This window comes from Prionailurus viverrinus, chromosome A3 (genome assembly GCF_022837055.1).
Source record: "Prionailurus viverrinus isolate Anna chromosome A3, UM_Priviv_1.0, whole genome shotgun sequence".
In the NCBI taxonomy this organism is placed as follows: Eukaryota; Metazoa; Chordata; class Mammalia; order Carnivora; family Felidae; genus Prionailurus; species Prionailurus viverrinus.
Window position 1 is genome coordinate 41,494,240 of NC_062563.1, and position 27,379 is coordinate 41,521,618.

The following is a 27,379-nucleotide window of genomic DNA, read 5'->3' on the forward strand; positions in this document are numbered from 1 at the left end:
TGCTTGCTTTCCTGGAAAAAAAAAAAAGTCAAATTAAGATAAATCATTGTTGAAAGAGTTCTTTAGGGAATAAAAGAGCAGTGAACATAGTAATAAAACATTGCTCCCCAAAGCAGAATGTGGTAGTTACAGTTACAGGAAGTCTATTAATCCCTTTCTTTTCTAGGATTGCCTGCCTTGTGTGTAATTTCGGTTTTGAAATCTTCCTTTTCCTGGGCAGAAAATAGCCCCCAGAATATCAGACCTGTGGTTATTTGACAACAGCTAAAGCTACCCCAGAGCCGTTTCTGTTATCTTTATTAACAAAGATCTTTGGGAGGCGAAGGTCATTTCAGAACTAACCAGCAAGGAATTTGTTAGGGTGTTTTCTGAATGCTGAAAAGGAGGGGGAATTCAGAGTGTGCGCATATAATCAGGGCAGTTAGGACAGGTCTAAATTTTTACTTGATCAGTGGGAATTTGGGTACATTATTTAACAGGAAGCCTCAACTGCCTTATCAAAAAGAGAAGGCAAGGATGTTACCCTCACACCAGTTTGGGTGAAGATGAAGTGAGATAAAACTCTACAGCATTTAGCACAATGCCCAAGCATTACTTCTACTATGATCTCTTTCTACTCACAATACTTCTGACACCAAATGTGTCTGACTTACTCCTGGCACCGATCAATTCTCTAGCTCACCAACTTCACCAACTAAGTGTCCTACCATTGACTTCAACTCTGACACCAACTACCTGGATTTAGCGTCAGACCCCATAGGTTAAGGTCTCAGTCTCACAGGGTTGCCCCACTTCCAACATCAATTGCAAGTCTAGGGCACCCAGACTCCTGACTGACTGGCTATGAAGCAAGGGTGTCCTCATAACCCCCTCTTCAGGTTTGATGATTTGCTGGAACAGCTCGCAGAACTCAGGGAAACAGCTAACTTACTACTACCAGCTTATTATAAAAAATATTATGAAGGACACAAATGAATAGCCAGATGAAGAGGTACATAGGGTGAGGTCCAAAAGGGTCCTGAGCATAGGAGCTTCTGTGGAGTTGAGGTGCACCACCTCTTAGCACGTGGATGTGTTCACCAACCTGGAAGCTGTCCAAACCCAGCTGTTGTTCATGGTTTTTATGGAGATTCTGTACCATAGGCATGGTTGATTGAATCATTGGCCATTGGTCACTCGATCTCTGATCCCTCTCCCCTTCCCAGAGGTCAGGGTTGAGGCTGAGAGTTTCTACCTAAACACATGGTTGAGTCCTCTGGAAACTAGCCCATCCTAAAAGTTGTCTGGGAGTCCACCAAGAGTTGCCCTATTAGCATAAATCAAGTAACGTTGAAAGGGACATATTATTATGAGTAATAAAAGATGTTCCTATCACTTCTATCACTCCGGAAATTATAGGGGTTTTAGGAGCTCTGTGCCAGAACCTAGAGACAAAGCCCAAATATGTATTTCCCATTTTATCAATGATATTACATTAAGTCGTATTAACTGTTCAACAAATGGTAAATAAATCTTAGTCAAACCAACCATTACACACTTTGATGCCAAGTGTTGACTGGGATCATTTCTGAAACTTTCTTATGTAAGTTTTAGTTCTCTTCTTCAGACATATGAGAGGGCTCCGTCAGATCAGGAGCAGTGGCATTTCACATCCATGGCTCCTTGAACTAAAGGTGTAGAAATGTGGGGGTGAGAAGGAGGCAGGTTAGGATGCTGTCTGCTGGCAGTGACGTCCCAAAGTGCATAGGACAGGGAAGATAAGGACTGGGTAGAAGAGGAACTGAGAAGCAGAAGAACAGGGAGGTAAGTATGGAGAGGAGGGGGGGAGAAAGGGAGAAGGGAGCATACTAGGGGTGAACAGTTTAAATTCTAGAAGGAGATTCTCTGTAGGCAAAATTGGGATTTCTTGGAAGGACACCCATTGTTCTAGACTTAGAAACTAAAAATCAGTTTCCACAAGAGAGGGAAGGATTCGAGGGACAGGGCCCTTCACACCCATAGCTGGATGAAAGTGGGATAAACCTATGTAACATCATATTTGTGGCACCTACTCAGCTCATTGTCCCTATGGATTCACCACACCTTCTGCACCCATCCTCTCTTGGGGAAGGGTAGCCCTGGGCACCTTCTTGCTGAATGTTTCCCAGACACCTCAGTTCTTTGTCATGTCAGCCTCTCTATAGGCTAGTCTGTATCCTCATGACGTGGTGCTGGCTTCCTCCAGAGCAAGTGACCCAAGAGAGTAAAAGCATGTTCAAGACAGAAGTGGCAATCCTCTTATAATCTAATATCAAAAGTAACAGACCATTGTTGCTGCCATATTCTTTTAATTATGCAAGTCCCTAAATCCAACACACAGTCTCAGGGAGGCACATTAAGTTTCACCTCTTAGAGGAGAATCTAAGAATTTGTGGGCATGTTTTTAAAACCACCATAATCCCAATGGTCTTCTTGTTTCCCATTCTAAGACACCCTACATCCTCCCTGTGTCTCTGTCCTTGGATTCTTTGGGAGCCCCTCAAATATCAAATCCTCTTATTGACTTAAGCTCATGTGTAAGTCAAAAGTCCCTTCCAGTACCATCTGCAGTCTTGGAATCACTGAGAATATGTCAGAGACATGGACTTTGCTACCTTGCAGAAAGTGACATCTTCGGTGGACAGGAGGTAGTGGAGGGTTATCTGAGTAATGGGTCAAGCCAGTTCCTACACCACATGGGGAATCACCCCTCCACAAGGCATTCAGATGTGTGGTCTTGTAGGCTGAGTCATCTCCCACTATTTATTTCATTAGGTTGCTCTAAAACAGGAGTCAGCACACTTCTGTAGAGGACCAGATGGGAAATATTTTTGGCTTCACAGGCCACATATGGTCTCTGTCGCATATTTTTCTTTGTTTTTATTACAACCCTTTAAAAATGTAAAAACCATTCTTAGCATGCAGGCTGTACGAGAAAACAGGCCTGTGGGCCAGAGTTTGCTGACCTCTGCTCTAAAATCATCCTAGAAAGACGCTCATTGTATCCTCAGGAAGTATTCAGACGTGCTTCTCACACCACCCAGCCATGATAGCAGAACTCCTTCCCATGCCTCTAATTTATCTTACTTGAGGTAAAACGCTGAGAGTCCTCTTTTCAGCTTGGATACATTTTACATAGGATTTCTCTCGTTCCTTCAGGGAGACAAAAACAGGTTCAAAAATTGAGTCACTAAAATGACTAATGTGGTCCTGTCAGAGGAGAATTATGGACCTACAAGGGTATGGTCTCTCAGAGAACTCATTTTGTGTTTCTATCCATCACGTGAATAACAATAACCTTCTCCAACAAGCGGAGTGAAAAATGTATGGACTGCCAGTAAGTATTCCTCACTGCTCACTAAATATTGGCACCACAAGGGCTTTATACAGCAGTGGTGACATGTAGGGAATTTGTGTCAGATCTGGATTTTAATGGGGAAAAATAATCCAGTCTCACAATTTGACTTTTGTGTCTCTACAACTGGACTCAAAATCCTTGGATGAGAATTCTTTTTTTAAAAATCTGCATTTTAATTTTACCAGAGCATTAACAAAAATGTATTACCCCACGAGTCAACAAAAGTTAATGTGTTAACATATATATATGATTAATGAATTCATACTAGAAGAGGCAAAAAAGAAAAAAAAAGCTGAAGGGACAAATTAAAAGCTGTTCATCATATTTAATGTTTTAGATAGCCCCAGATAGTAGTTTTACTACTCTGCTCAAACTTGTAGCACTAAAAATTGCTAACCTGAGGTTCTAGTTGAAACTATACATGAAAATGGGACAAAATGTGCAAAGAGTGGGGAGTTTGGGCTGTGAATAAAAGTTCTTGGGGCCTGGGTAGCTCAATCAGTTAAACGTCTGACTTCAGCTCAAGTCATGATCTCATAGTTCGTGGGTTTGAGCCCCACATGGGGCTCTGTGTTGAGAATTCAGAGCCTGGAGTCTGCTTCAGATTCTGTGTCTCCCTTTCTCTGTGCTCCTCCCCTGCTCGCACTCTGTCTCTCTCTCTGTGTGTCTCAAAAATAAATAAACATTATTAAAAAAGAGAAGTTTTTTAAAGTAGCAATGAATCAGCTAGATATCTCTGCTTCCTGATCAAACTAATTGCAGCCTTGAGTCTGTGTTTATCCCTCTTAAAGCTTACCTTGTAGAACTCATTATTAGTTGTAATTAAAATGGACCCAAATCATAATTTAATTAGCCTTAATAGGACAGCATTGGAGGGTCATCTTTCATTTTAAGTACATCATGTTTCTTCTTATAACTATTTGTTATTGTAAATGATTCCAGTCACAAACTTAATAGCCAATTTTAGAGGAAATTATTCAGCTGCCAGTCGTTTGAGTGGTTCAAGAGGTATATGCGTGTATTTGAGTATTTGTCCAGACCACTGTCATGTGATCCGAAAAACTTTTGATCTATTTTGACATGTTTTGATTGACGTTTGGAGTCACAAGGTAGCATTCATTACAATACTGTTAATTCAGGGGTTTTCTGAAGAAAATATTCACACAAGTTTGTAGGGTGACAGATGGTAATTAGACATAGTATGGCGAGCATTTTGTAATGTATATAAATGTCAGATCACTATGTTTTCTTGAAACTAATATAGAAATATGTGTCAACTGGACATAAATACATACATACATACATACATACATACCTCAAGCCCATTTTGACACTTCCATAAGCTACAGATCTTCTGAGGTAAAACAGGGGGAAATTGGTTCCACCAAGTCCAAGCTCATCTGACATTGGTAATGAGAGCTGGGAGAGGTAATTTATTCTTATAAGCAAACTGCCAAGAAGATAGAAAGTCCTAAAAACCTTTCTCAAGCCGTTGGTATGAGAATGTTCTCCTGTGGTCTTATTGGTGACGTTCCATCATCCAACTGTTTCTGTCTCTTGCTCCCTGCTATATCCACTCTCTCCTGCTGGGGTTGCGTTAGCTCAAGTGGGGAGGGGCTCTACATAGTAAATGACTATCCCTAATTGTAATAACTTTGTATCATGACAGATGGTAACTGTATTTATCCCAGTGAGCATTTTATAATGTATAGGATTGTCAAATCACTATGTTGTACACATGAAACTAGTATAATATTGTACATCAACTATATTACAGTGAAAAAAGAAGTCTATCCCTAGAGCCCATGAGAGGGAATAGTCCAATGTCCACTTCGCCAACTGATTCCCATTTTGAATACATGTGATCACTTGTAGAGATTTCTCTTTTTATTGATCACAGGTCACTTTTAACCAAACATATTTCTGTGGAGAGGAGACAACTGGAATCTCTTCAGTGTTATCCAAAAAAGTGCATCAGATAAGGGCACACTTCTGCAAATTGACCAATCTGGCAAAAAGAACAAAGCACGTGCCAGAACGCTGTGCAGCTAGGGATTCAGGTGTTCCTTTATGTGTATAGCATCGTACATATTGGAAATACTTAATTGTCTGTGGCCTACCCTGCCATCAGGAGAGGAGAAACATATGTTCCCATTTGTCTTTTGATGTGGCTTCTGATATTTACATTTGCTTGTCTAAAATAACATCAGCAACCCTAGACAATTTTTCCCGAGTCCTTGAGTCTATTGACTAATTGCTTCAGGTGGCTATCGAGTATGTGATTGTCATCTCAAGGAGATGATCCATTGCCAGCAGGTATTGCCCTGGTACAAGGGAAAAACAGTTACCATTGGGAAGAGAACAGAACAACAGCAACAACAATACATAGAGTTCTATTTGTTCAAAGTGAAGTGAGACCCCAATAATTCTTTGAAATATGCCTAATATAACTTTGGGGGTATTTGGGGCACCAGGGTGGCTCAGTCAGTTAAGTGTCCAACTCTTGATTTCAGCTCAGGTCATGATCTGACACCTCATGAGTTCGAGCTCTGCATTGGGCTCCATGCTGACAGTGCTGAGCCTGCTTGGGAGTCTCTCTCCCTCTCTCTCTGCCCCTCCCCTGATCACTCTCTCTCCCTCTCTGTCTCTCTCTCCCTCTTTCTCTCTCTATAACATAAATAAATAAGTAAATAATAAATAAATAAATAAATAAATAAAAAGAAATTTGGGAGTATTTAAAGTCAAAACCAGGAAGTCTTGGCACTCAGTATAGTAATTAAAGAATTAGCGTTATAGTGAGGAATACTAGATAATTACAGTGTTATCAGTAGTCTTGGGAGAGGTGATGGTTTAATTACCAAATAAAAGCAATTTATACTAAATTGCAAATGACAGCCAATGCCTTCTTAAATCATGGCTTGATAAGAAAGAAGGAATGACAATATTGGACACATGTAGGAGAAGGAGGAAGTATTATCGGCCTGCAAATCACAGAACGTATGCAGAAATGGGACAAAGGAAGCTAGAGTCCTATTGCTTAGACTGGCAGGATGGCTTATAGTAAGATGTAGTCCTACTTGTGACAGAAGGGGAACAGATATTGGAAGCAACTATTTCATATCATCCATCAAAAAATACAACCCAGACAAAATCACACACACACACACACACACACACACACATACACACACACAAAGCTAACCAGGAATTTCAGAAAGTAGCATAACTATATATATATATAAAACTATGTATATATAACTATGTATATATAACTATGTATATGTGTGTGTGTATGTATGTGTGTGTATATATATATATATATATATATATATATTAATGACTATTACAGGTTTCCTTCTCTGTCTGAAAGTAGCAGTTTCCTGTGAAACCTTTTGGAAGCCAAAGTATCTCAAAGCAAAAAGGCAGTTACTATTTCATAAAAGTGAAAATCTTCAGCTTTCTTTTGGTTATTGAAAATAGGTACTAATATAGGTCTTTCATAAAAGTGAAGTAGCAAAACTTGAACTTTTAGATAGAGGGAAAAGCCTATATATGCATGCTTCACTTAAAAAAAATCTTATACAAATTTTCTAGATACTATTTTCGAAGGATTTCTACTGGTCTATTTTTCCTTCCCATCTATTTGATTTCCCTTCCTTTCTACTGAAACATCTGTACTGCATACCTCATGACCACCATAAACCAACATGCCTTCCTTTGTTCCCAGGCTCAGTAATTGCTCCCCAGCTCTGATTATCCCAGGCCATATATGCCTGAATGGGATTCTGGATAGCAAGATAGCATGGTGATTAACAGATTTCATTTTGGAAGCAGATGACCAAGGCTCAAATCCTGTTTCTACTCCCTATTAGTTATCGGACCTTCGGAAGTGTTATTTAAGCTAGCCAAATATCATTTCTTCACCTATAACGTAGAATATTTATTGTATCTGTACCACAGAGTTGTTCTGAGTATTACATGGGATCATTCAGAACTTTGGCTGAAATGTAGATAGAGGCTGGCACTGCCTCTCATCCTTCACACCTCCATCCAACCACTCACGAGAAAGCCAGTTGATTCTGCCCTCAATCCTTCCTATTCTCTCTCTCCTCTCCTGCCACCCCTTTATCTCTGACTTTCATCATCTCTTATCTGAAGTATTTTAATCAGTTCTGCATTAGTCACTTTTCTCCACCTCCTGCCCCCACCCAGATCAATCCAGTCCCCATGAGAATCAGCCAGGTGAGAGAGAAACCAAGGCTCTGTACCACCCTCACTGAAGTATCTCCCTCCTCAGTAATCACTTTGTCACATAACCACTTCTTCTGACTTCTCTCCTTGCTCCACTCCCATTGTTGGCAGTGGTCCTGGAGTACTAAGTCACTGTGACCCACCAAATGTACATGCTTACTCTCACCTCTCCATCTTGTTCTCCAACCTTTGGAACATCCCCTGTGCCATCAAATCACCCTGCTCCTTTTGCCTGGGTATCTTCCCTTTAGGCCCATCTAGTGGCACTCACTCTCTACTCCAGCCCCATTGACCACCCCTAATTCTTCAAAGATGCCATGATCTTTCCCACAACAGGACCTATGGGCATGCTCTTCACTCCACCTGGAACACTCATCTATCTCTCCCTTTTTGCTTCATTAATTTCTACCAATTAATTTCATATAAGTGCCTTAAACTGATCAACTTAGCTACCCGTTCCCCTGGGACGTCCCCTCCGATGACCTTCTTAGAAGGCCTCTTGCCAAACTGTGCTTCCCTCCACTAGCACTTATCACAACTGGAGATAACATGTTTGTGTAATTAAAATTGTTTTAAAATGTCTTAGGTCAGGTCCTCCATGTCAAGATAAGGATTCAAGGGCAAGTGGCTGATTTGGGGAATGATCCTAGGAAGCACCAGGAGGGAAGTAGGGAAGTGAGACAGAGAAAGGAAACACAAGTTCACGAACAAACAGGTTGTCCTATGGGCATTTGGGATTGGGTCCTGCAGGAGAACTCTGTGGGATGTGCCCCAGAGTTGTCCCCCTCAGGGGAATGAAAGCAAGGTGTTAATTATATTGTCCGGTCCATCACTGGTTGGGCTGCTTCCAAATTGGCTGCATAGGACAAGCATCCTGCTGAGACTCAAAAAAGACCCTAAGGCAGAGTGCCACAGGTGCTCACGAGGAGGATTGGTAAGTGCAGAGGAACAGTGGGTGGGGATTTGATAGCTTTGACCTCAACACCCACTTGCTCCACTGGACTCTGAGCTCTGTAGCCCCTTCCCTCACTAGTGAGCTCTAGAGCAGCCCACCTGATAGAAATACTACATGAGTCACAGTTGCACATGTAACTTTAAAATTTGAGAAGCAACGTTTTTAAAACAAAGGGACATGGGCAGCATTAATTTTGACTCTATATTTTATTTACTCCAATATAGCCAAAGTGTTGCATTTCAACGTGTTATCGATATAGAAATTGCTGATGAGATATTTTACATTTTTTGTCTGCTGTCCTTAAAAGTGAATGTATATTTGACATTTATAGCACATCTCAATTTGGACATGCCACATTTCAATGAGTGTGATTCTGCCCTAAGGAATTTTTGTGTGTGTGTAAAATACAGGAAGTCATATGTTGACATTTATTCTGGTAAAATAATTTCAAATAGCTATTAAGTAAACATTGGGTTAAACAAAACCATTACTGGAATTCTGTTAGTAAACTTAGGAAGAGTGGTCAAGTTTTATCATTTAGAGGATTACAATTTAAGTGAGGACACATTTTTATAAAAAGTTCATATTAAATTCTGGAAAACCCACACATTGCCTTCATCCTAAACTTCAAAATTCCAAACCAGTGGTGAAATTTCTATTTTCACCACTTAAAATAGCATGTTTCGACACCGAAGGAACAACTGTGTTAAAGGGGGGAAATGGTAGAAAGACAAAGGCAAAGGATTTTACTTCCCACAACCATGTGGGACTGCCCGTAACAGAACATACATATACTGAATTGTGCCCTCCCTGGGGGACACCTGCTCTCAGCACATGCACATTTTCTTTTTTTTTTTTCCTAAAGTGTATTTATTTATTTATTTGGAGAGCATAAGTAGGGGAGGGGCAGAGAGAAAGGGAGAGAGAATCCCAGACAGGTTCTGCACTGTCAGCACAGAGCCGAATGCAGGGCTCGAACTCACAAACCATGAGATCATGACCTGAGCCAAGACTAAGAGTCAGATGTTTAACCAACTGAGCCACCCATGCACATTTTAGAATACTAGTTTCCCAAAGAGCCACATGAGCAAAGCAAGCGGGGAACTGAAGCACTTACTTATATCTTCCTCAAGTCAGCTTAACTGATCAGTATCTATTTAGATCTACATATATGAGATAATATTTTTGTCTGAATAATTATCTCTAGTCTCAATTTCACCTTGTGCGGACAGATACATCTCATGAAACCACTCTAACCAGCTTTCTTTCCTCAACTTCCAAAAGGAAAGAAACGCTTCTGTCCCTTCCTAATAGCCTATATTTACTTCTGTCCCCTTCCTAATAGCCTAGTTATTTCCTCTCCATCATCTTGAACTTTGTGGGTACTCACCCAACATTAACTGGTGGCAAAGATACCTAGCAGCTTTTGAATTTATTCATGGAATGATTCTTCTATTCAAAGAATATCTTTATATCCTTTCTCTTTTTCAACAACAAAAAAACTAGTTTCATTTTGCCAGTTCTGTCTTAACATCTGCAGAGAGCACAATGTGTGCCTGTTTTAAAAAAATGTGTAGGCACACCAGATATCTTGATTCAGAAGCATAAATGACAATAGAGAGAACTGGAATTTATAGAAGGAAATTAAACCTTAGGGCTTAAGAGAGAGCACCAAGAAATCCCATTGTAGTGCTGTTATGCTAAGTTTGTTTTGGTCATCATTTTCCCAGTTACGGTGTAGAAACAAGCTTATGTGCATACCTAAAACCAGTGCAATTTATGATCCATTCACTAGCCTAGGTCAACTGGTAGAATAACCATAAGCATCAGTATAATTGATTTGTAACCTTAATTGCACCATGAAATCATCAGAAGACTTTGAGAATGTTGCTTAATTCCCAACTGTTTTTTTTTTCCTTATCTTAAAAAAAGGCCACATTAATGTATTTCTTATTATTGTCATTCCTTAATGGTTATTGATTATATTCAGGATGCTTTGTATCTCTGCAAGGCACTGCAACTCCCCCCAGGGAAGACTGTTAATGAATAGTGTTTGTAAAGCACTTGAAAATCCTTGGATTAAAAGCTAACCATATCAGGGTAAAAGTATTTGTATTAACATGCCATATGGGAGAACCATATGTTATCTATTAAGAGGGTGTGTGTGATATTGAAAATAGCAGTCCGGTGCATTGCCTTGTGCTATTTTTATACCAAGATATGTCGTGGCAAGTTTTGGTATGCCAGGGTCATACCTTCAACGTGGAAATGCTACAAAGTTCAATCCTTCGGCAGATATTTGTTGACTTTCTTATTGAGCATTTGGCACTCTATTTACCATCATACAAAATATATGGAAGGGGCTGTTGCACGCTACAGTCTCATGTGTTTCCTTTCATTGAACTTTTGTTATACTTAGGTCTCTTTTAACAAACGTATCTTGTTAAAAGTAACAGATTCAATTATTTCCTCTTCCCTCTACATGGACAAGTATGCTATTTGGGGACACAGGAAATAGGACCAAGATGATTGTCTTCTCTGTCCTATAACTGAAGACAAACCATAGGTCTTACGCACCCTCTATGAAGTAGGCATGGTTGTAATACTATTTATTTTGAGTAGAATTGGTACTGGCAGCCAAGAAAGCAAGCATTTCCCCAAATGGGCTATGTGTGCTCCACCACCTTCCCAGAAGGTGCTAAGTTATTAGCCTGGATAACTGTATTGTAACAACTTCTGTGCATAATCTCCCCTGGCCTGAGGAAAGGACTCCTTCTCTAAGGTGACTACTCCATTAAGAAAACAAAATGGTGGTAGCAAGAGCCTAGGTTCTGTGTCGGGACCAACTTCCTTGAAAAATGCTGCCCCGCATGATGCCCCCAAATTTTATAACTAACCAAATGATTTTGGAATAGATAATCTTCCCCTTTTTTCCTGATTAATTTGTTAACTAACTATGCAAGGCCACATTTCATTAACTCACAAATATTTATTGAACATCTGCCATGTGTTCATTCTAGGTACTTAGGAGATCTCAGGCTATGAAGCAAACAAACATCCTTGCTTTGGTGAAGCTTACATTCAAGTGGGGGCAGATATATATAAGCAATGAATGTAATACCTACCTAAATTATGTATTAGAAGATGACAGATGGTTGGAAAAATAAATAAATAAAAAGTAGATCCTGATGAGGAGGATGGAGGGTGTAGGGAGGGGGAGATGTTTAAGTGGAGTGTTCAGCATAGACTCCATTGGAAAGGAGAAATATTGAGCAAAGACTTGTCAGACATGAAAACACTGCAGGCAGAGGGGACGGGCAGTGGAAAGACCTGGGGATAAGAGACCCTAGGAGGAATAGCCAGTGTGGCTGGAACAGAATGTGTAGGAGGCTTCTAGAAAAATGTCGGGGTGGGAAAACCATAGCGGTCTCCACCACACAGGGCCTTGTTGCCTGTGAGCGACATTTGAGCAGGGGAATGGTATGATCCGACTTACATTTGAAAACAAACTGGCCTCTAGGTTGAGAACAGATCTGGAGGGCAAGACCCTGTCACAACCCAGGAGAAAAAGGGAGGAAGGAGGCCGGACCTGGGTGGTGGTGAGAGCATATGAATTCTAGCTACCTGTGCTCCCTACATGTCACTGCGTTGGATTTTTAGGAACCATTACTTGTGATAAAAGACACATGACATTTTAAAAACAGATCCAAAATTTACTGAGGTTCAACCAGAGGCTCAGATAGAAATGCACCTTTTCTACATTGAGAACTGAAATACAGTTCAAGCAATAATAATAATAATAATAATAAATAATTACTGCTTAGGGGGAAATGAAGTTTCCTTTTTAATCCCTTGACAAGTATTTATGGAGCCCCTAATGAACTTAGGCACTGTGCTGGGAGCTGATGACACCACAGCAAAAGCAAGGGCCTCTGTCTCAGGACTTACAATTTTGTTATCGAGGGTCAGCAGAAATCACAGGAATCTGCAAGAAAGAGAGACTTTTGGCTTTGGCATAACGTGGACTTGAATGTAAGACCCAGCCCTGCCGCTACTTGTGGGACTTCAGGGAAGTTATTTTTTCCCCCACAACCTTGATTTCTTCATCTGTAAAAATGTAGACCAAAGTCTAACTCAGTAGGACTCTTTTGGAATTCACAGTAAGTGGTGTGAGGGGCGTAAGAGTGTAAGTGCCTTGTGCCAAGGAGGCGCTTGGGACAGCAGCTGCCACTCATGTGAGATCGTGACTACTCAAATGTGCATCTCTTTTTATCTGCATTGAAAGGTGCATGTGAAGCTTTTCATTAGAATAATGAGGCAGCCAAGCTGGGAACTTAATTTTCTAAGACTAATCTGTTCAAATCAACTAATTGGGTGAGGACACCTCCAGAACAAAGTTTTTGAGTTTTTGGATCTCAGCATCCCTCCCTCCTTTCCCTTCTTCCTTCCTAAAGCCATCAAATAGAGCCGAGCGAGGTAGACACTCCCGCTGAAGGGGGTAAGGTTGAGGTGCTGAACACCTGGCACAGAGCTCAAGCAAGGTCAGGAGGGCATCTCCATCTTAGGTTGAAGGACTAAACAGACATGACAACTAAATGCTGCATGTGATCCTAGAAAATTATGAAAGATATTATTAGAAAATGGGCAAAACTTGAATGTAGTCTGTGGCTTAGATAGCAGGAATGTCATCAGGGCTAATTTCCTGGTCCTGATGGTTACATTGTGGTTTTGGAGGAAAATGTCCTTGTTTGTACAAAATATATACTAAAGTTTGTAGGGCTGATGGAGGTGATTATGTTCGCAACTCACTCTTGATAGATTCAGGGGGAAAAAAAAGAAAATACTTTGTACTGTTCTTGTAACTTTCTATTGCTTAAAATTATTTCAAAGTAAAAATATCTTTAGCATTAAAAAAAAGTTTAGAGTTATAGTATTGTGCTCACCTGACTTAAATGTCAGATAAACTCAATTCTCAATGTTCTTGGTGTTCCATGTTAATCTACGTGACATTATTGTTTAGTTCTTTAGCTGTTATTATTATTTAGTATCATTTTTTCACATTAAAAATTTTTTTTAACATTTTATTTTTTTGAGAGAGAGAGAGCCAAGAAGGGGCAGAGAGAGAGGGAGACACAGAATCTGAAGCAGACTCCAGGCTCTGATCTGTCAACACAGAGCCTGACATGGGGCTCGAACTCATGAACTGGGAGATCATGACCTGAGCTGAAGTCAGGCGCTTAACTGACGGAGTCACTAAAGTACCCTGCATTTTTTCACATTTTTGCTGACCCATAATTTATCTTACCCAAACAATAAATGTTAGTTATGTTTCCAAGAAGGGAATGTGGGCTCTGACATTCCCAGGTCAAAACCCTGTTCTCACCACTTCCTAGTTGTAGGATCTTAGGCAAATTATTTAACATCTCTGTGCCTCAGTTTTTTTAACCCTAAAATGTGGGTAATAATAATACCAAACTCACTGGGTTGCTATGAGAATTAAATCTGATGGCCTATGCAAACACTGAGTAGAACATAGCCAATATTCAATAATCATTAGCTGGTATTAACTAGTATTATCCCACTACCCACATAGCTCTATTAAATAAAACTTAACTATAACTGATGGCAGTACATATTTTTGAGATCATTCCTTCCTTATATACGCTAAAGTTATTTTTCACATGTGTATGTTCTAGAGAATTTTGAAATGTGCAAGATGAGAATGTAGCTTGGTGACAAAATACAGAATTAAAGACTGAATTCTTTATAAATAAAAGAGTGCTAACTTGAAAAAAGGAAAGAAAAAAAAAGTTGAGCCATTCTGACCTGAGAAAAATGAATATACCATTTGTATTAACCAGCTACCTTCACAATGATACTGTGTAACAAATAACCCCCCAATGCAGTGCCTTAGGACCAAACTATTTATTCTCATGCTCACAGGTTTGAGAGTTTCTGTCATTCACCTGATGTGGGCTGGGTCCAGCTGGGCAGTTCCATTTCAAGCTGTGCCTTGCCTGGGCCTGGGTCCAGATCAGGGACCAGTAGCTATAGGACCATCTTCTTGTCATGGCAAATGTCAAGAGCACAGGCACAAAGTCCAGTTATGCAGTACAGTTAGGCCTTTTGCTTACCTTGTGTCCACGAATATTTCATTAGCCACATCATGTAACTTGGTCAAATCCAACATCAGTGTGTTTGGAAAGTATGCTCTGCCCACATTGGGAGAATACTGAACTGTATCATCTATTACAAGGGACTGCAAAATGGAGACAAATAATCTAATCTGCAAACCACTGTTTTTTGACTGCATGTGCTCTGTCTGTGTCTGGAAATCTTGGCACCTTTATAAGAAAGAGTAATAATACAGGAATAGGCAGTGCACATCAGGTTGTTTCCCCAGTAGCGGGGATGGATTTTCTCTGATTTACTTCCCCTTTCTCTTCCCATTCCCATGCACAGTTTGCAAACAGAACTACACATAATCAGGATAATGATCTGTGGCCATGACATTGAGATTTTGTAAATCTCTCTCATCGAGCATGGATTACGTTCTTGTCATCATCCAGCCAATGATGCATTCCTTCTGCTTATGTGAATTCAGTTTGCAGCAGGGACCCCTTATTTTTATTTCTATAAATGTCCTGAAATATGCTTGAATATAGTACGTGCTCAATAAATATAGGTTGAAAGAGTAAAGGGCAGGATACTAATACTGGAGACGTAGAAATTATGCAACAGCTAGAATTCTGAGAGGTTACTGTGCCTTTTGGCATGAGAAAATCAAGTGTTATGTGACTCCCACCATGAATGCTATAGCGATTTATTATCTGAAATAAATATGCGGTCTTAAAGGCAAACTAACTAAGAGAATTTAGCTTCTGCATGACATTTTTTAAGCTAACAAAATAGCCTGTCACTTCCTTATATTTCTTCACATTTATTGTAAGCCTTTCAAATCCCTTCTAAAAACCACAAGTTTATATTCACCACTCTACTTAACTTTTTATTGTTTATGGGCTTCCTGTGAAGATTGCTAGACAGACAAGGCTGATAAAAGGAAAGCTTGTCCTTATCAAATACTTACGGGTAACAGTGTAATGGGATTTTTTTTTCCCCTACCAGTGAAAGACCACAGTTTCACTAAGAACTCACTCATTTGGGGCATTCTAAATGGATGGAAAGCTATAAGCCAGCCAAAATATCCTTCTGAAAGAGTGAAATGAATGTTAATCTAATTGCCAGAGAATGCTTGCTTTGAAAGCAAGACTTCTACACTGGTTCCCCCTGCTGGATTTGAGGATGCACTGTCTGGAGATTGATGAAAGCAATGTACCTAAACCTTGTCTTTTGAGGGCATGTTACTCAGATGGCAAATCCAGCATTCTTCTAGAATACACTTCCTCCGTAATAAACATGGCAAGTATTTCTTGAGTTTGCTTCCCAAGGGCAGAAATATGGCAAGTCAAGGAAACAAAAGCATGGCACTGAGGTGGCTGTGTTAGGAAGTGAGACAGCATACATATGCACATGGGTAAAAACCCAAGTGGCAGTACATTAAGGAAAACAACCAGAATGGTATTTATTGTTATAGAGCTCGACTTGGGAGTCTGACCATAAATTTCCTTCTCATGCGTTTCGAAAGGCTAGAACAAATTCCTCGCCTTCCTGTGACTTAATTGTTGTTTCTCTTTCCCTTCTTATCTTCCTCCCTCCACAAGAAAGCTTTTTACTCTATAGGAGATGTGGTAACTGGACTAATTTTAAAGGCAGCCTGTCACTGCCAGCTTCAAGCTTATTGTGAAATCTCTGTTAAAAAGACTGTTTGCTAGGGGAGACAGAAAAGCTGGCAGATTTCTCGTGCTTGACTCTAACTCCCATTTGGTGGAATGAACAGGGAACATACTGACCTATGTTTTTGACACATGCTGTGGCACCAGCGTGGCCTTGTTAAGGGGGCAAGAGAAACAATGATGGCTATTTCCTTCCTAGAGCAAAAGCCAATGTCATCGCCTACTTGGAGAACTACAAAAAAGCAGATGTCAGACCATTATGTGGTACTGTAAATAGGCCATTTAGAACATAGGGTTTAGGTAGCTACAGAGCTGCCCCAGGTTCTCACGTTGGAAGTTATACCATATCCTCCAGGGTGAATAGCTGATGTTGGGCAGAGGGACTTGTATACATACTTATGTATTCATTAGTAGCATTCCTTCCCCACTTCAGAATTAACTCTTCTTTATGGATGCATGCATGTATGTATGTATGTATTTTTGCCATTCTATTGTAAACTTTTTCTGTCATTCAAGTCAATCCCAGATGTTTTCCCATCTGCAGATCTCTTCCCTAGGTTTTTTTACAGACCTGCTCTGGGAAATGTTTCCCCATTGCTTCTAAGGCTCTTGTTTCAGCTCCCCTATTGGAGTCCTCCTCTGGGGAGGATTCCCCATCTTCCTGCCTCTGGATTAAGAGCAGGTAGTAGCAACAGATGGTAGGTCGAAGCACTCAAGTAAAACAAGATTAAATGATCTGAACCTGGTTATAGGTCAGGAATTTTATTTTATTTTTTAATTTTTTTTTCAACGTTTATTTATTTTTGGGACAGAGAGAGACAGAGCATGAACGGGGGAGGGGCAGAGAGAGAGGGAGACACAGAATCGGAAACAGGCTCCAGGCTCTGAGCCATCGGCCCAGAGCCCGACGCGGGGCTCGAACTCACGGACCGCGCGAGATCGTGACCTGGCTGAAGTCGGACGCTTAACCGACTGCGCCACCCAGGCGCCCCAAGGTCAGGAATTTTAAAAGGACTCAGCTGGGTGACTCTTTGGCTCCTTGTGACATTGACTGAGGTCATCTGGCTGCATGCAACTGGGCTGGGTTGGAAGGTGCAGAAGGATTCACCCACGTGTCTGGCCCCTTGGAGTTTCTCCACATGGCTCTTCTCTCTCTCCATGTGCCTCTCTCCATTTGGTAGGCTAGCCTGAGCATCTCTACAACATGGTGGCTGGCTTCCCAGAGGAAGAAAGCAAAAGCTGCTGGTCCTCTGAGGCCTCAGCTTAGGGGCCCCAGAACATCACTTCCACATTTCATTGATCTAAACAAGTCACAGAACAAGAGCGGATTCAAGGAGAGGAGAGACAGAGTCCACTTCCTGAGAGACAAAGGATCTGTGGCCATCTTTAACACATAGTTATATATGCTAGTAACTTCTGCTTCTCTGTTTTCTGTAGTCTAATTCCATGTTTAATATTGTGTTCCTGTGTCTTTATATAAATCTTTCCTTTCTAAAAATTTCCAAATAAGAAGAGATTTGGAAACCCTCCCAGCAATGAGTTATAAAATCATGCCTTTATTTGCCTTTGAAAATTTTAATTTTTTCTACACGTAAATCCACAGATACATATTATACGTTTTAAGCCAAAAGAAAATTTTAACTAGTTTCTAGTATTCAGCCACAATGCACCTGCCCAGTTACTTATTTTTCAAGGAGTTATGTACTATGGTGTAAACTTGACCAACATAATCTGTTCAAGACAAAATATTTCATAACATAGATACGTTAGACTGCCATGTGTAAGTTAGGTAAAAATAGATGTTTTTTGCAACATGTATCAAACAGGAAAATAAAAGTCATAAAACTTAATCAACTGAACTTCCTTACACAGTGCATATTGCTTGAGTCAAGGGAGAAAAACAGATTCGAATTAAGATCTTGTATTGCATTTTGGGAAATGCTGCACAAGGAGAGAAATGTTGTAGGAGTGCTGAGTAAATTTTGTTTACTGTAGTTTAACATTTCATCAAGCAAATCAGGTGAGAAGGGACCAGTATAAATGCACCTATTTATGTAGGTAATTTTTCTGTTTCATGCCTCTGATTCATCTCTCTGCCTTGCTTGGGGAGTCATGCTACATTGGTTACAATTAATTTCAGTGCCGCATATTAGCCATAAAGAGGTATTTCATCAATTGACTTGATGTATTTTTTTTCCCTCCTTGGTTTTCTTGAAAGATGAGAACAGTCCAGAGGAAAAACAAAGCACAGAAGAAACGGAAGGGCAGAGCCAAGAAGCAGGTGGGCTCAGATTTCTTTTGAGGAGTCTTCTAGGCCTCATCCACAGAGGTGAACAATAACATTACCCTTTACTCAAATGTTATTTCTAGAAATGCCTATAGCTCTTCACCAGATTGATTTCAGTGTTCATTTAGGTCTCTGTCAGGAAGCCACCAATTCCACTACCTATGAGTGACAGTGCTTCCAGTCAGAAGGGTGCATTCTCATTCCTCATTCACGGATTCCATTTTTCGTCTGCGTAACAACACTTTGCTCAGAAACTCTCTAAGAGGTTGCAAGTGCCAACTCAGAGCTTGGCTGCTTTCAGACAGGTCAAAATTAGCAGGTTTAGTTTGGAGAAAAAAATGAAATGAAAAATGTTTAAAGGAAATAAATAGGCTTTCCGTCCATGACGGGTAGAATGTTCTTTACTGTTTTGCATCACACTTTGAAGAGCCATGTTTCTGGTTGTTTCTTTACATGTTGTAGGAGATGGTGTCATGAAACCCGATTACCCCACACCCAGAATTAAAGTGAGATCTGAAGCCTTCCTGACATTTCCTCTGTTCCCTGAGAACAGATGTCAGGTGGTGTTTATAGATTCTCCACTGCAGATTATGAATTGAACATCTTTAAGTGAAGTGGCACTTAAGAGTCAAAAGAGATTGTCACCACCTTTAACTTCTCATCTCTTCTTACCCATTTTTGCACTCAGGCACATTTTCCTTGAAAAGACTGATAGGCACAGTTATGCCATTATCAACAACACCACCAAAAGAAAAATCTCCTTGTTCCCTTTAGTCTCCAAGTCCTAATGAGTCCCCACAGAGGGGCATTTTGGAAACAGTGGGCTCCATCTAATGGGTGCCCGGCACACCCTAGGCCATATGCTGAACTCTTAGAAATCAACCAGGTAGTGTGATAAGTTTTTCACTGAAAACTTCCTACATTAACCTTGGAACTTTTGCTAGAGAACTGGAATCTTTTATTATTAACCTGGAAGATGGAATTGAAGAAGGCCAATCAGAGAAAGCACTGAAGCAGAGCAGCAAGGACCTTGTGTGGCCGCCACTGGGTCAGCAGGCTCCCTTTGCCGAGACATAGTCCTTGCAATGAAATGAATTTCTGATACAGCAAACTGTTGTCATCCACCGCCCCCCCACCCAGCTCCCGACCCATACATCATTATGCTCCGTGGAAGATGAGTCTTATGTGAGAAGCTGTCACTGTTTTCACTGTTTACGGCTGACAAGTGTTAGTCAACTAAATGCTGACAGCTGAGGCCATTCTCTGGTGAGTCTTCACAGGTTTTATTCACTCACCGTTCTGTCCCAAGATATCTTTTTCGACATAGATTTTTCCCACCCCTGTTCATACACATACACACACACACACACGCACATATGTGTGCAGACACACACATTTGCCTGTGTTTTATTTATTCATTCTTTTTAGCTAGTAAGCTGAGAACAGATGATTTCTTTTTGAAACTGGGATCGCCTGTCAGCAGACAGTGGTAGGGTGTGAGTCCTCTTCCCACCTCTTGGATCGATAGCATTATCATCACAATATGCTTACCAGTCAATATAAAGAATACTCCAAATGTACCTCTTGCTCTTCCAAGTGAGTCCACTGCTGGCACAGGTCTAATGGCATGATTCATCTATGATCTTGGCTGTTGTCAATACACAAGGTTATGTTTGCTCTGGCTCATTTCATAGCCTTCCTAATCTAAGTACAGAAAAATCAAAGATGAGGTCCTGGCCATTAAAGCCCTTTTGACCTACTATTGTTCTTCCAAAATATAAATACTTCCTTTATGTTCAATATGATTTCCAGATTCAGTTTTGACTATGTAATTCTGCAGGCCTCCTTCACATCATGAGAAACACGCAATCACAAACCAGCACGGTTTTGACTCTTGTCGTGATTAAATCCAAGGGTTTGCTGTGACCCAGGTACTGTTCTGGGCACTAGGATACAGCAGCAAACCATAAAGACAATACCCCTGCCTCCTTGAAGCTTCTATTCTGATGGGGGCGGGGGGGGGGGGGAGAAATTTAAAAATAAACAATAAACAAACAAAAAAATGTAAGATAATAAAAAATGCCTTGTGGAGAAATGGGGTAGGTAGATGGAATACTGAGAAGGCAACTTTCCATTGTCTGGATTTGGGAAGGATTCCCCGAGGAAGGGATAATTAAATGAAATCTCAATGAGGAGATGGTGGGAAAGCATTCTAGATGGAGGGACCAGGTAATGCAAATGCCTCAAGGTGAATTTTAGCATGTTGGAGAAAGAAGCTCAGAGTTGTTGGAACACTGTGCATTAGGGAGAACATGGTGTGCGATTTGGTTTAAAAAAATCATAGGACCAGATAATGTCTCACTGTATAAAATTTGATTTTATTAGCACTACAAAGAGAAGCCAGCAGAAGTTTTAAGGTTTTAACAAGCTCACTTTGCCTGTGAGTAAAAGTGGGTCACAAGAACCGAGTGAGACCGGTTAGAAAGCTATAGCAGGAAGAAATGATGGCAGTTTCTGGAAACGGAGACAAATGGACTGAAGTGTTATGTTCCAGACATAGCAATAACAGGATGTGTTGATGGATTTGGATATGGGGTATGGGGAAAAGAGGAATCCAGGATAAGTCCTAGATTTTTAGCATCAGTAACTTTGTGGATGACGGTGCCATTTATTGACACATGGAAGACTGGCCACCAGGCACAGTTTTTGTTGAGAAAGTTAATAGTTCAGTTTTGTCCATCGTATATTTGGGAGGACTCTTAGCCATATGGATGGGATGTCAAGAAGCTAGTCAGATATATGAATCTGGAGAGATGCAGACCGAGATACAGGTTTGAGATTCACTGGCATAGAAATGAGATTTAAAACCATGGTTCTGGGTGAAATTCATTAGAAAGAACATGTAAATAAAGAAAACAGTGGAGCTTGAGACACCATGACATCTGGATAGGTGGCAACAGGGTAGAAGAAGACAGTGTTTCAGAAAGAACAGAGTTAAAACTTGGTGAAATACTACTGAGAAATCAAACACAATGAAAAAAAAAAAATAAAGAAATGACCATTGGTTTTAGCAAAAGGAAGTCATTGGCGCTTTCGATAAGAGAATTCTTGGAGGGGTGTTGAAGCCAATGGAGTGGGTTATGGATACACTGTAAAGTGAGGAAGTGTAGAACAATAACACAGACAGCTCTTTTAGGGAGTTTTACTGTGACAGGAAGTAGACAAATGGGAAGATGTAACACCAAGGGAAGATTAATAGTCTTGTTTCTTGTTTTTTTTTTTTTTTATTTTTATCAGACATTATCACCAAACAAAAGAAAGTAACGTACCTCCAATTATTCCCCTACTAAAAATTTTATTCTCTCTTTCAATACAGACATGACCTGAAAGTAACAGTCAAATACATTAAGGACATAAGATATGCTAGAAAATATGTGATTTGTCTTTAAGCGTTGTCATACATGTGTGAGTTATCTTTAGTTCTAAAACTAAAGAGTTTAAAAAACTCTAAAACACAGTTTAAAAAAACTCTGTTACTACATGAAAAATGTATATTCCTTCTCAATTCCTTTTTCAATTGTCAAATATTAACCATTCCAAATGATTTTGACAATAGTTCATATATGAAATTTACTATTTTAATGTTAGTAAGTTAATTATCTGTTATCCTGGAAGCCAGAAGTGAATGGAGTTGCTGTGGTGTTTACAGGACTGAGGAAAAAGATAAACTCTGATGAGGTTAGTTGCTGCTATGAGGGGAGCAGGCCCCCCAAGTTCCTTAGTCCCCACCCTGTGCTTGGGTGACATGAAATCTCCAAATGACTTTTGGTGCTTTCCAACAAATGATCCCCTTCTCCTGAGCCTGTGTGCTGACAGCCATCAGACACGCTCCCTGCCATTTGACCTCCTGGCTTAACAGAGCAGAAGTGCTGTGCTAAGAAAAACCAAACTTTAAAACAACTCACATTAAAGCATTTTGTGGGGGGCGCCTGGGTGGCGCAGTCGGTTAAGCGTCCGACTTCAGCCAGGTCATGATCTCGCGGTCCGTGAGTTCGAGCCCCGCATCGGGCTCTGGGCTGATGGCTCAGAGCCTGGAGCCTGTTTCCGATTCTGTGTCTCCCTCTCTCTCTGCCCCTCCCCCGTTCATGCTCTGTCTCTCTCTGTCCCAAAAATAAATAAACATTGAAAAAAAAAATTAAAAAAAAAAAGCATTTTGTGGAAACTCGTGAGGGTATACTTTCACAATCTTTTACTAAAAAAAAAAAAAATGTGGGCACCTGGGTGGCTCAGTTGGTTAAGCATCTGACTTTGGCACAGGTCAGGATCTTGTGGTTCGTGAGTTCAAGCCCTGGATCGGGCTCTATGCTGACACCTTGGAGCCTGGAGCCTGCTTTGAATTCTGGGTCTCCCTCTCTCTCTGCCCCTCCCCTGCTCATGCTCTGTCACAATCTCTCTCTCAAAAATAAACATGAAAAAAAATTTTTTAATATATACCATTCTTCTAGAGGTGGGGAAAAAGCAAAATGTCAAAGTATAATAGTACCAACAGATAGTATTCTTTACCAAAAAGTAGTTTGTAGTCATAGGACTCTGTTTTAACTGAAGATTCCTGTTCCATTAGTTATAAAACAGGGTCCTAGACGCTAGCCCCTTCAAAGACCATTCCATGTATTAGAGCAGGAAACAGGTTCCTACTTGCTTGGTGGAATGAGGAGGGAGGTGCCATAGGCAGGGAAGCACCATCTTGACAGTTGGAGTTAAACATGGACTCTGAGGCAACGTTTCTCTTTCTGCCATGTAGATGGTGTTGATGTGGCAACTGTGCCCAGCCCCACTTCAGAAGAGGCCACTGAAGTCTGTAAAGATGAAGGTATGAGGCCACTTACCTAAAGATCACAAACTGCCAGAAAACCATTTGGATTTTGTTTATATGGGGAAATGAAGCAGTGAGCAAATCTATCCAATTCTCTTTCAGCACCTCTATTTCCAACACAATCAAATATCACACCCACTCTGTTTTATTCCACACCCACCCTTTTCAGAATTTATACATACATTTACATTTGTTCTTCTGAAAAGTAACTGCTTATTAAATCAGAAAATGGTCAAAGAAATTATGTTTAAAGATGTTTATTTGAAATTCCAGAGTTAGGCAGTTCTGCTGTTTACAGCTACTCATCAGGAATAAGTTCAAAGGAGTGGCGTTTGGGAACCACCTACCAGAGAGCTCCATTATCCAGACGTGATAAGGAAGAAAAATTATTGAAAGGAATCTATAGAAATAAATCTTTCTATTTATTTGCCATCTATTTGGTGACAAGAGCATCATTCCTCATTCTATGAATAGTTACAATGAGAAAAGTCACAGAACAAGGTGTCTCCAGAAGAAGAAAAAGGTAAAAGAAAATTTTACATAGGCTCTAGGAAAAAATTTGAGGGAGAAATAGTGGGTACATCCATGTGCAGATGATAGAGTTAAAACAAATATCTGAAGGAAAATACAATAGCCCTTTCTTTTCTTTCACTCTGGTTAACTGTCCCCATACAAAAAGGTAATACTACTTTATATCTGTCCTAGATAGCTACTAAACACCCTTCTGTGAATAATAAGACTAGATTGTTGTGGTTATAGAGATGGAATGGACAATCAACTGACTAATGGATACAGAAGATGTGGTTTTTATATACAATGGAATACTACTTGGCAATGAGAAAGAATGAAATCTGTCCATTTGCAGCACGGTGGACAGAACTGGAGGGTATTATGCTAAGTGAAATAAGTCAGTCAGAGAAAGACAGACATCATATGATTTCACTCATATGTGGATCTTGAGAAATTTAACAGAAGACCGTGGGGGAGGGAAAGGGGAAAAAATGTTACAAACAAAGAGGGAGGGAGGCAAACCATAAGAGACTCTTAAACACAGAGAACAAACTGAGGGTTGATGACGGGTGGGGGAAAGGGGAAAGTGGGTGATGGGCATTGAGGAGGGACCTGTTGGGAGGAGCACTGGGTGTTGTATGGAAGCCAATTTGACAATAAATTATGTTAAAAATAAATAAATAATTTTTTAAAGTGAAAAAAAAAAAGAAATGGAATGAACACCTGGTACACTGTGTGATCTACTTAGAACTTCTAGATAAATATGCTGAATGCATTTTTTCAGTTTGGAGTGATATGAAGATGGATATATGTACTTGACATTGATAGTTGAATCAGAATTTAGAAATCAAAGTTGTTTTACAATCTTAATACTTAGTTGTTTGTATCATTCATTTCATTTCATGTTGTCTGGTAAATGGGTTTTTCTAAATGAGCTGACCAGTGTAATAAGAGTAGTTGCTAACACTGTGAACTCTAGGGTTAGATGGTTGAAGCTTAAATCCTGTCTCTGCGTCTCAAAATTGGTGTAACCTTTGACAAGTAACTCAAGGAATTAACAAGTAACGGCAAGTAATTAACCTCTTTGTGCTTCAGTCTCCTCTCCAGAAGGAAGACAATAATAGCATCTACCTCACAGAATACCAATTCATGTCAATTGCTCAAACTTTTCACCTGGCATATGTGTAGGTTGGGCTCCCCAGAAGACAGACTTTAAAATGGAGATTAGGGAATAGACATTTATTAGGGAGAGCTCTTGGAATCCACACCTATGAAAGGCAAAGGAAGGAAGCAGAACTGGGTAGAGAGGGAAGTTGAGCTGACAGGCATTATCAACAGAAGCCACAGCTATTCTGAAGATAGCATGACCCTTTTGAGGCGTCTCATCTGGGGTCAGTAAAAGCTTCCTTTGATAAGTCACCTGACCCTGGCTGCCTTGGGGAAGGGGTGTGGCCTTGAGTGAGGCAGAGGTCTTCTAATGAGGTAATTCTGGAAGCCTGGGATGAACTGGGAGAGTAAATTCTTCATTCCTGTAGAGAGATCTGGATTGCCCAACAAGCATAGACTACACTGTTATTTTCGGTGGTCCTTTTTTGGATCATTACCACTCTTTAAATGAATCCCTTGGCACTTCCTTCATACATACTCAGATACGTGTTCTTACATCCTTGGTTTTGAAGCCATTTGCTATATCTAAAAATGTAATAATGTATATATACACATAGGTTCTGATAAGAAACCCCAGGGCACCTTAGAGAGAGAAATAAACCTGACTAAGTCAGAGTGGAAAGACAGAAAATGGTGTTCATCTTAGGCAAATAATTTTGGACATTCCGGTCGTTTAGCCTGTGATAAAAAAAAAATAATAATGTCATGAAGTTTAATGGCAGAGTTTAGGAAACAAGAGGTAATCTAAGTACTTCAAGCTGAGATTTTTCCTGTTCAGCTGTTTGGTTTAGAGACATTACACCTTTGTAGAAACAGTTTGTGATGTTTCTTGATGCTTTTAGGATCTCACACCATTAATTGCACACTCCAGGATCAATTTCTCAGAATACTTTTAGGATTTTTTTTTACATTAAACTTTTAAAGGTGTGATTCCAACAAATTCTGTCACATATCACAAATGCAGTTCCCTAGTAAGATTAATGTGAAGTTCTAAGGATATTATTGAAATAAATTGTTAATATCCATTAACCTTTTGATCTTAGGGAAGGAAAAGTGTTTTGAAATCCACATTAGCATGTAATCCAGTTTCAATTAAAAGTAGTATATGATTTTTTCTTTTTCCTTCTGTAATAGCATATACACATGACCACTGTTTTTTGATTATCAGTTGGTACAAAGCTTAGACCAAATGTCTATGTGTATGGAACTGCCATCTTAACTGATATATACATTGCTTAGAATGAAAAAGAAATGAATTTGCCATTGAAATTCTCCAATACTGAGGTCAGGTTGAGATTAAAATGCAGTCACAGGTGTTGAGGATTCATTTCAAACATTCACCATTATTAGCTTTCATGCAGAAATAGATCTCCTTCTTGGTGACACCTGGGCTATTTATGAGCTCTGCAGTTCCAAGATCGCTTATAAAAATGCTTATTTCACTCTCTAGTTTAAGTGGAAGAACATTTTTGCTGACCAAAGGTCCTGAAGGAGCCCTTGCTCTCTTGATTTTGCTTCCAGATTCTGATCTTAACCCAGCATTTTCTTGGGTTTTGTAATCACTGATATTATGGGCTTGCCTTCTCTCTCTCGCTCTCTCTCTCTCTCTCTCTCTCTCTCTCTCTCTCTCCTGGCACCTACCCCCCAATATAATCCCCAAGGATTTTGAGACGCACCAGTTATTTCCAACTTTGCTTGTTGACTGGTTGGATTTACATTTATAACTTTGGTTTGCCCTGGAAACTAGTGTCTTCTGAAGTGCAAGGACCATGGGGCACCTGGGTGGCTCATCTGTTGAGCTTCTGACTTCAGCTCAGGTCATGACCTCGTAGTTTGTGAGTTCAAGACCTGGGTCGGGCTCTGTGCCAACAGCTTGGAGCCTGCTTGGGATTCTCTCTCTCCCTGTCTCTTTGCCCCTCCTCTGCTTTCTCTCTCTCTCTCTCTCAAAAATAAATAAACATTAAGAAACATTTTATAAAGTGCAAGGACTGAAAACAAGCAAACAAAAGACAAGCTGTCTAATGTCACTTCGTTTGGGAGATTTGGTTTTTGAAACATTAAAACAGGTATGTAATAGTTGAAGAACTTTAAGAGGAAGTGTCTTCTGGGGTATCTTCTATGCCAGCGATTTTGCTCAAATGTTCCAGACATATTTCCCACTGGGTAC

At 40.2% G+C, this 27,379-nt stretch overlaps 1 protein-coding gene across 1 annotated transcript in view; it reads left to right on the forward strand.

Annotated features, from left to right (window-relative positions):
- Positions 1–27,379, forward strand: part of MACROD2 (mono-ADP ribosylhydrolase 2) — a 2,032,256-nt gene that overhangs the window by 1,907,773 nt on the left and 97,104 nt on the right. Inside the window, exons 12-13 of the mRNA XM_047854222.1 lie at positions 18,594–18,656; positions 23,464–23,532. Of these exons, the coding sequence (XP_047710178.1) occupies positions 18,594–18,656; positions 23,464–23,532 (132 nt within the window). The remainder of the gene's footprint in view (positions 1–18,593; positions 18,657–23,463; positions 23,533–27,379) is intronic.